This window comes from Galeopterus variegatus, unplaced genomic scaffold (genome assembly GCF_000696425.1).
Source record: "Galeopterus variegatus unplaced genomic scaffold, G_variegatus-3.0.2 Scaffold2806, whole genome shotgun sequence".
Taxonomy (NCBI): domain Eukaryota; kingdom Metazoa; phylum Chordata; class Mammalia; order Dermoptera; family Cynocephalidae; genus Galeopterus; species Galeopterus variegatus.
Window position 1 is genome coordinate 13,551 of NW_007728917.1, and position 10,320 is coordinate 23,870.

Below are 10,320 nucleotides of genomic sequence, written 5' to 3' on the forward strand. Positions count from 1 at the left end.
ATTTACAAAAATCAGGTGGCTGGACACATTTGGCCCACAGACCATAGGGTATTTCTAGGCACTTAAAAGTACTTTAAATGTCAATAGCACTGATTCTTTCTTTAAAAATATACTTTTTTTTTGTCCTTTTTGAGACCAGCCGCACCACGCTCAGCCAGTGAGCGCACTGGTGGTCATCCCTATATAGGATCTGAACCCGCGGCGCTCAGGAGCGCCGATGTGCTTGGGAGTGCCGCACTCTCCCGAGTGCGCCACGGGCTCAGCCCATAAAAATATACTTTTTGAAAATAATTGAAAAATGAGTGCACATAGTAAAACATTGAACAGTACAAAAGGGTTTATAGTGGAAAGTCATCCGGCTGTGAACTCTACTCTCCTATATCCCCTCTCTAAGGCAACCAGTGCTACCAGTTTCTTGGCTATCTTTTCAAAGTTACTCTTTATTTATAAGAATACATACATATATTCGTGGTAATAAAAATAGTAGCATAAAGAACATACACTATTCTGTATCTTCTTTTTCATATGAATACACATGTAGACACACTACCTTGTTAATACAAATAGTGTATTATACACACTTTTGTAGGTTAATTCTTTGATTTTTCAATATGTCTCAGAGATATATGCCTCTGCCTTAGTTTTTTTTAAGAATTTTCAGTATTTTGTTTGAAATACATGTAATAATTTATTTAACTAGTCATTTTGGATATTTAAGTCTTTTTTCAATTGCTGACTTTATAACATTGATTTCTATCCAGTGCCATATCTGAGACATTAACATCTCTTTCTCTCAATTCAGAGTACTACTCACGCTGTTTATATATGTGCATGTGCCATGATTTAAAATACTTTGGCTCCCTTATGGAGTGAGATCGTATTCCTTTCACTCAGCAGGCAGCAGAATCTAGCCAGCTAGGGCCTTCATTTTGGGTCATATTGTACTTCATCATTGAAGGAGTAAAGACATTTTTCTGGTCTTCCTATTTCTCCTTCTCAAATTAAAGGCAAACATTTTTATCAGGGCTAAATTTCTCTCACATACTGTTTCAAGATATCACTCATTCTCCTAATTCAATAATCATGGGAGCTGAGTAGGAGATGGGAATAAAGAGGAATTCCCATGATGGAGAAGGAGGAGGAAAGGACACTAGCATTCTAATGCAAATAGTTTCTTACCACTCACCAACTCGTGGTTTGTTCCCTGCATCACACGCAGAGCAGGCATATCATATTGAAGAAAGTTGTTGACTTGAATTAAATCTGTTGCTTTCAGTTGTCTGGACGTGGAGCAGTGTTCTCTTAAGGTATTGGAGCCTGAAGGAAGCCCAAGCCTATGTTTACTGAAGCTAATGGGTGAAAAAGGTTGTACAGTCACAGAACTGAGCGACTTCCTGCAGGCAATGGAACACACTGAAGTTCTTCAGCTTCTCAGTCCTCCAGGTAGGTTTTTCCCTTAGGAGTATTCTCCAGGAGTTCATGGAGTCAGACTTATAGGAAAATACCTCATTTGACCGAGTGAGTTGCATTAAATATTTCTGGAAAATATAAATGTGTAGAGTCTCATTTTTTCCCCTGGGTTGAGACTAAAGAACACATAAAAAGCAAATATAGTGCATGAACATTGATTGGATTGTGGTTTAAAAAACCAACTATAGGAGACATTTTTGAGACAGTTGGAAAAATTTGAGTATAACCTGCATATTTGATATTAGGGAATTATTATGTGACAATGATTGTGTAGTTCTACAGAAGAATGTCCTCTATTCCAAGGAGATGCATGCTAAAATATTTAGGGGTAAGAGTTATACAACATGCATTGAAATAGTGCAGCCAAAAAAATGAGTACTCATTTATTTCTATGTGTGTGTGTGTGTGTGTGTATATATATATATATATATACTCAGATGAGATAAAACAAGTATGACACATGTTTATTTTTATGGGTTTTGTTGACATGATGCTTTTGAGATGTTGATTAACTCAATCATATGAATTTTTCCTGAATATACCAATATTGAGTGAGGCTTCTCACTTCCAAGGTCAGGAGGAATGGTGAACAGTCCCTCCTCTCCATAGCTGCAGATAGAGTTAGTTTACTGCAGTGGTGCTGGGCAGGAGGGATGTGCCATCAAAGCTTCCTGATGGCAGCCCCACTGCAGGCCTCCTTTCCTAGGCGTCCAGTTGGCCTTCATGTGTCCCACTGGAAGTTAAGAGGCTGGTAAAGGTTGGAAGGGCCATGGACTAAGTACACGATGTTCCGTTTCACATGATTTTGACATGTGCCATTTCATTATATAACCAGCTCAATTGTGTTATATTTTAAAGCTAACATGGGGAACCTAAAACTATCATTTAGATCTTGTTTTTTACTTTGTTAATTCTGGGGTTGGGGAATTAAGGACACATGATATAGTGGTGTGCTGTCAATTACATGAACCAAGAAGCCCCAATTCAAAGGGGCATGATAAAGGGAATATATTTCTTCTTCCAGCTGAAAAACCTAGAAGCTGGTTGGGCTTCAGGAGAAGCAGGTGCAGCCCTGTCTCTGGGGACTTGGTCTGTTTTTGTCTTTGCTTGTCCTCTCTTGGCATTGGCTTCCTTCCAAGGCTGACTCTCCACATAGTCCAAGGTGTCTGCCAGCTGTTCCTGGGCTCGTTCACCTTTGTCCTTGATGTCCCAGCAAAAATCAGAAAGCTCACTCTAGTTAACTAGTTTTGGTCACATGCCTGTCCCTAAGCCTATCACTGTGGCCAAGGAGATGGAATGTGCTGATTTGCCTGGCTTAAGGCCAGGAGTGGAGTTGGGTTGAATCAGCTTTCCAGGAGACATGGATCACCAAACACAGTTGGCCCTGTTGGAAGGAAAAAGGAAGCAACAGATGCTGGAAGGTAACCAGAAAGTCTACCACAAAGGGCCCTGGATCGTGAGGAGGAAACTTGGGCTTCAAGGTCATCCTCTGCATTACAAGGCCTAATGAAGATGGTGCAGTAGGCCTCCTGTCAATGCTTCCTTTGTGATATGCACTGTACTGGATGCTTGACTTTTGTTTCCCAGTGCCTCTTTGTACCAAGAGGTATGGGATAGGAATAACTAGCTGCTAATGCAGCCTCCCCCCAGCCCCCAAATACAACTGTTACCTGTCACCCAACAGTAAACTTCTTAAGGTGGCATTTATTAATTTTTATATTCCTAGTGCCTCAAATAGCACCCAGTTGTGACTATTGAAGTCTACCAGTCTAGGGGACACTAAATGAGTTACTAAATTCTCTTACTTTGTGGAATACCAGGGCCTCTGAAAACTTAAGTCACCTCTCTGGGAAGTAATATAACTTTTATATCTCATTCTCTTTTTCAGTAATTTCATGTAATTACTCTGACCATTAATTGCCAAGTCTACAAATGTTCTCTACCTCGCAGAGTTGTAGGAGTTACATGAAATAATGCTGTGTTGAATTGCATTTAGACAACAGGGGCCTCACATCTCATGATTTGTGGTGAGATCATTGGCTTGAGATCTAGGGTTTCCGATTTTTAAAGCTTCTTATATGTAAAACTGGGATGATTGAATTGAGTCATATTTATTTGTATGTAATGATCTGCCTGATGTTTTAAGGCAATATTTTATATTTTGATATTTGACAAACCAGCAACTAATTAAGTGCCATCCAAATAAACATCAGTACTCTTCCTTTGAAAAATCCATTTTTGCTTTTTGTGTTTTTCTCCAAAGTATGGGATTTGCACTTTCCTGTCAGTGTTCCCTTGTACAGATTGTTCTGATATTTGACCTATAGGCTTTTTCAAGATTATCCTGTAGGACTTTTTTGCATTTGAAGGGAGAATGGGAAATAGAAGGCCGTTTCTATGTTACCACTTATGCACTGTTTCAGTGAAGTTTTATGTCACATTAGCCGTATAGTAGCCATAGGAACCAGTTGTTACTTGAGTGTTAATTATTGATTTGAGAGGAAATATTTTGGGATCTAATAAAGCTCAGTAATTTTAGGAAGAAGTAACCAATTTATTGTTAGCTTATTATCTGCATCTAATATGGATAATCTAAAACTCATTCTATTCGTAGATATTAGAATAAAGAAATTAAGAATTATAGAAAAGAATTTAATATTTAATAAAGATATTGAGAATAAAAACTATTGTTATATTAAGAACATAAGCTCTGATAGAATTGACTTAATTTGTGATTTTGCTCATTCATTCAGTAAACATTTAGTATATAGTGATGCCTTTGCTATTCCAGGTATTTTGTTAGGTACTGAGAATTCAAAGATGAATAAAACAGTAGTTTCTGTCTGCCAAAAGGTTATGGTTTACTAGGGGAGACAAACATGTAAATGACCACATCCAGAACTACAGTTTTGCTAGCCAGCAGCAGAGGCCAGAGATACTACCTCCCCTTCCCAGAACTGGCCAACAGGTCTTCAAGGTCTCCAGCAGCTGGAGAGGATTGTCTGAGCCCACCAGGCACTGGGGTGGGGCAGGGCATGTGTTATTTAAAAGTTACAGTGCAGAGTTTTCTCCAATAAAGGTAGATTGACATTCAGGAAGAAAAAAAAAGGACAATCATAAAAACAAGTATGTATAAAATAAGTTTATCTAATCTGGTTTTTCGTTTTTGGTATATTCTTGAATCTTGGTGGATATCCAAAGCGAAAATATTCTAATGTTTTCTCTTTTCGTGGTAATGCCATTTACAGGAAGACATTAGTTCTTACTCCACAGGAAATCTGAGGAGGTGATTTTTCTCTGATTGTCCTCACAGAGAAAGGCCTGGTTTAGGTTAGTAAGATGAATTCTGCCAAAGATGCTGTGAGCCTCTGAACAGACCTTTCAAGTCTAAATACAGGGAGAAGGGGAAACTTTAGATTTTTGATAAAGGAAAAACTTCAGTCTCATCTGCCATATTCCATTCTAGTTGTTTGTATAACAATAGCCAGAGGTAGCTATAACTGTAGTATGCAATGTCTCTGTTTTTTGAGAAACTGACCAATTTTTTTTTTTAGTGTTTGTTTTGGTAGCCCAGGCTAGTGAGGGCAGCGTTCCCATGACTAGGAGCCATCTTGTGTGGTCACCCAGCACGAAGTCTAAGTTGAGTGTAAACTCACCCCAAAACCCTTGCTCCCTGTGGGTTCTGGCCTCTGATTTGTTTTCTGAAGGAGCCCTGAGGAGCGAGGTTCATCCTCTTCTGCCTTCTCTCTCATCAGCCTTGTGCACAGCACACGGCTTGGCCAGCTTGCCTCTCAGCCTGGTCTTGCTTGACCGATGTTACAGAAATTGCTTCCAGTTTTTATGTGCAAATGGTGTCCATCCCCATTTTTCATCACTAAGAAATTGTTTCCCTATTTATTCCCTTGGTCATCTCAGTGGGAATTGGAGAAGGGGATTAAATGGATGTGCTGAAATGGTTTTGAACCAGAAGTCTGTAATGATTTTTTTTTTTTAGACCTTTATTCTTTTATTTAAGCTTCAAAGACTCTGACCTCAAAACAACCAATGTTGACATCTGTACTCATGGCAAATGTAGATAAACTTAGATGTGCAGTTCAGGATGTTTTTATTCGTTTCATGTTAAGTGAAAACGTTCTCAGATTTATAGGCTCAATAAATTATAGTTACTTAGATCACGAAGTGGTTGTCTGAGGAAGTAGTACCCTTACCTGGAATTGGGAAAGTAGAGCTGGACAGTGGAGGATATTTAGAGAGAATTAACATTTTATCCATGGGTTTCATTAGGGTGCATCCTAAGTTTCTTTCCAGCCCATTTTGTGACATTGCCATTTTATCTCATTCTTCATGTAAAAGGTCTGTCACTGAGGGTATGTATCAGGCGGCTATGGCAGGGTCAAATAATTTCTCTCCAGTGACATCTTTTCCATTTGCCCCCACCCCTTTTTTATTTCATATCACATTTTCCCTCAAATCTCTTGTAGCATACTCATTGTTATATTTCTGATATCAATTTTTTTACTTTTATTATCTCTAAGATAAGTGCAAAGATTGTTGAAAATTATTCTTTAGTTTCCAGAATATCTTTACCTCACATTTTATCTTCACAATTCTTTGGGGAAACAGAACAGTACTATTATAAATATTTAAATTTTACCAGCAAACCCTCATGTGGAAAAAGATTTCCAAAAGTTACCACTTGGCCAGAGTAGCAGTTAGTTTTTGACAAAGATAGGATTAAAAACCAGGTCTCTCGAATCTGACCTGAACTCAAGGCCATTTCTGTAATGCTAGAACATTTGTAGGTTGAGAAACTTAGTTATGGATTATTACCTCAGTTGCCTCTTTGACCCATGAACTTTAATTTTTTTTCTTCTTGCCATGTTAAAAAGTACTCAAATACTATATCTTACTTATAACAGGGTTTTCTCATCTCGTGAACATCAGGAAGTTGGCAATTATTCCTGAAAGGAAAATGTCAAGGAATGAAAAGAGACAAGGGTGGCGTGGATGGGATGAGGTTAAGGAAGAAGTGGAGAGGTAGAGACGGGAGTGGAAGCGAGGCCTGGAAGAATGTGCTCCTGGGTGTGGAGTGTTTGAGGGAGTCTTGGGTGAGGGAGCAGGATGAGGGACGTGATGTGGGAGACTTGATTTAGCCACAGTAAATACAAATGGAAATTGACTTGTGAGAGGGACATATGTGGTCATATTTTGGTTATGTAGTGGGGGAGATTGTCAGAGGAAGAGGAATGGTATTTATTTCTGCAATGCTGTGAGCACATAGGACTTTTTAGTGGTAGCTTAGAAAATTTCAGAGTAGCCTTGAGGAAGAGTTTTATATGGAAGCTGATGAAATTAAGTTTTTGGTTCATAGCCTCTGAAAGTAGATGAATTTTAATGTATGCAGTAGATCTGTTTCTGGAAAAGGTGTTTGTAAATTACATCAGTATTTACATGCATATAAATATATATATAGTGAACCTATGATGAATCCTTCTGTCAAGTCAAGAATCATCCTATTTTATCTCTCCTGTAATTCCCACAGGATTTTAAGTGTTGTTTTATTACCTAATATCATGTATCTGTTGTCTGTATATGTGTGTGTTGAAAGCAGAATCCTTCCTTTCATCATACCTAGTCACATTCTCCCAGGCTTACAGGAAATCGAGTCACCTCTCTGATTTCTTTGCAGATGTTATCTGAAAATATGCTTGTTTGCTAGGAAGCTGTGTGTTCACCCTTTAAAATAGAACGTCCATTTGTGTGCCTCAGTGTACCCTTTGTAGCACTGGGCCCTGCTCTTTCCTTACCTTTGTTCAGCACCTTCTGACTAGTAGGCGCTGCAGGAGGGTGGTTAAGGGTTGACCAGCTTCCCTGTAGCACAGCGCTGTGTGGGAGGAAGGAAGTATGTGTGGTTAAACATAGGAGGTGCTGTGACTTCTTTTCTTTACTACTTATCAGGGGCAGTTTCCAAATCACATTTTGCCTTTCAGTTCTCAGTCTTTGATGCAATAAGTAATTATTTATAAATACACACATACACATGCATACGCGCGCGCGCACACACACACACACACGAGGGTATTTCAAAAAGTTCATGATAAGATTTGTATTATCTTTCAATTCTATTTTTCCACAGGCTTTTTTTTTTTTTTGTCTTTTGTCTTTTTCCGTGTCCGGCAATGGATCGCAACCCTCGGCGTTGCTCCCGCGCCTCGCTCAGCCAGTGAGCGGGAACCAGTCTGTATGTGGGATCCGAACCCTCGGGCGGGAGCGCCACCGTGCTTCCCAAGCGGCGCACTATCCAGTGCGCCACCGGGCCGGCCCTCCACAGGCTTTTTGAAGTACTGTGTGTGTGTGTGTGTGTGTGTGTGTGTGTGTGTGTGTGTGTGTGCTTGCTTGCTTGTTGAAGACTAGACTACTAAAATTGTTGGCACAGGACAGACATAAACTGCGAGTTTGAGTGTATGTTAAAAATCACTTAGTCTCGGGCCGGCTCGTGGCTCACTCGGGAGAGTGCGGTGCTGATAACACCAAGGCCACGGGTTCAGATCCCATATAGGGATGGCCGGTTTGCTCACTGGGTGAGTGTGGTGCTGACAACACCAAGTCGAGGGTTAAGATCCCCTTACCGGTCATCTTTTAAAAAAAAAAAAAAATCACTTAGTCTTGTGTTCCACGCAAAGGAAGGATACTTTTTAGAGCATCCTGGCCATCTGATCCCCTTCCAGGAAAGTCATTCCTTCCTTTGCAAGACACTGTAGGGAGGAAGCCTTTTAATTTCCCTTAGTCTGGTCTCTTGTATAATGGCAGAGCACGTTTGCCCTGGTAAATTTCTGAGCAGTGTTACGGTACAAGATTGTTGTCTACCTGACCCACTCCCTCCAGAAAGATAGGCTAACTGTGGCAGAAGATGGGATTACCATGGAAGATACATTAAGAATCACTGGGATAGCAAAAGTGTAAGGGTTTTAAAGCCAAGGAAACCTAAGCTTGCATCCTAGTTCTGCCATTTCACAATGAAAAAAAAAAAATCACACTCAAGGTAATCTGGCTGACCCGCAAGTTGGTTAACCTCATTTTTTCATTGTAACATAGACCTAATTAGTACCTACCTTGTATGGTTATTTTGAAAGTTAGAGATAAAAATGCCTGGTGTGGGCCGGCCCGGTGGCGCACTGGAGAGTGCGTCGCTTGGGAGCGTGGCAGCGCTCCCGCCGAGGGTTCGGATCCTATGTGGAGACCGGTTCCCGCTCACTGGCTGAGCGTGGTGCGGGCGCAACACCGAGGGTTGCAATCCTTTTGCCGGTCCCCGGTACGGGCGCGACACCAAGGGTTGCGATCCCGTTACTGGTCAGTAAAAAAGACAAAAAGGAAAAAAAAATGCCTGGTGCATATAAAGTGGTCAGTAAATTGCTGCTGTAGTAATTATTATTATTATTTATTATACACATTCATTCAACAAATACGTGTTGAACACCTATTACGTCCCATATGCCAGACACTGTTCTAGGTGCTGGGTTAAACTAGTGACTAAGACAAGGTTCTTGCTCTTGTGGAACTTCTTTTTTAGTAGGTAAGATGGACAATAAGAAACAGGGATTTCGGATAATGATTAGTGCAATGAAGGACACAAAACAGGATGAATGTAGTAGAGAACTGGGGGTGGGGGATAGCTATTTTATAGATGTTTTCCAGAGAAGCTGGTGATATTTTAGTAAGAGATCTGAACGATGAGAAAAGAAAGAGCCTGCGATGAAACAGTAGGGAGTTGGGGAAGGAATTAAAAATTAAGTTCAAGGACTGGTAAGTGGCAAGGCGGAAGATAGCTTGGCTTGTGAAAGGAAAGAGGAGCGATGTAGGGGGAGAACCATAGGGTAAGGGCGAGGCAGGAGAGGTCAGTTCACATGGGGCCTTGTAAACAGGCCATAGTAAGGAGTTCAGATTTTATTCTAATGGGAGGGCATTAGAGGGTTTAATCGCAGGAGTGATAGGAAATAATTTATGTTTTAGAAAGGCTGCTGATTGGAAGCAGGGAATCAGGTTAGTAGACCATAACAGTAGCTCTCTTGAGCTGATGGTGGCCTGGATTATGACTGTGGGACTGAAGATGGTAAGGTGTAAAGAACTTCATTGGCAGCACGTGCAGATAAATTACACATGAGAATGAGGAAGTGAGGAGGAGGCATTCAAGGGTAACTGCTAAGATTTTGTCCTGAGTAACTGGGCAGATGGTGGTGGGCTGCAAGACTGGCTTGCCTTTCCCGAGATAGGAAAGACTACGGGACTGGCAGAGTAGATTTCATACCAGGAGGGAATTGGGACATGCTAAGTTTGAGATTGCTGTCAGACATCCAAGTTTAAAGCCAGTGTAACCAAAACTCCCACATTTTCTAGATTTATACTTGTTCTCTTTTGTTGTTGTTGCAACTTTTTTTTTTCTTTTATCTCACCCAAACTTGGAAAATCAGAATCATTGTATCTTAAAGTTGTGATGTAGGACTCCCTTGGCAGATGAGTGGTAAATATGGGGACATTAAAAACAGTGTTGTGAGGGCCGGCCCGGTGGCGCACTGCTACAGTGCGCCACTTGGGAGCGCAGAGGCGCTCCCGCCGAGGGTTTGGGTCCCACATACAGACCGGCCCCTCACTGGCTGAGCGAGGTGCGGGGGCAACACCGAGGGTTGCGATCCTGTTGCCGGTCCCGGTCCGGTACGGGCGCGACACTGAGGGTTGCGATCCGTTGCCGGTCACAAAAAAAGAGACAAAAAGGAAAAAAAAAAAAAAAAAGTTGCAACAACAACAAAAGAGAACAAGTATAAATCTAGAAAATGTGGGAGTTTTGGTTACACT

The 10,320-nt window shown here is 40.9% G+C and overlaps 1 protein-coding gene across 2 annotated transcripts in view; it reads left to right on the forward strand.

Annotated features, from left to right (window-relative positions):
• Window positions 1-1,278: 1,278 nt before the first annotated feature.
• The window catches only part of MALT1 (mucosa associated lymphoid tissue lymphoma translocation gene 1), a 45,840-nt gene continuing 36,798 nt past the window's right edge, over window positions 1,279-10,320 (forward strand). For both annotated transcript variants that reach the window (XM_008583037.1, XM_008583038.1), the window contains exon 1: window positions 1,279-1,443. In XM_008583037.1, coding sequence (XP_008581259.1) covers window positions 1,353-1,443 — 91 coding nt within the window. In that variant the 5' untranslated portion in view covers window positions 1,279-1,352. The remainder of the gene's footprint in view (window positions 1,444-10,320) is intronic.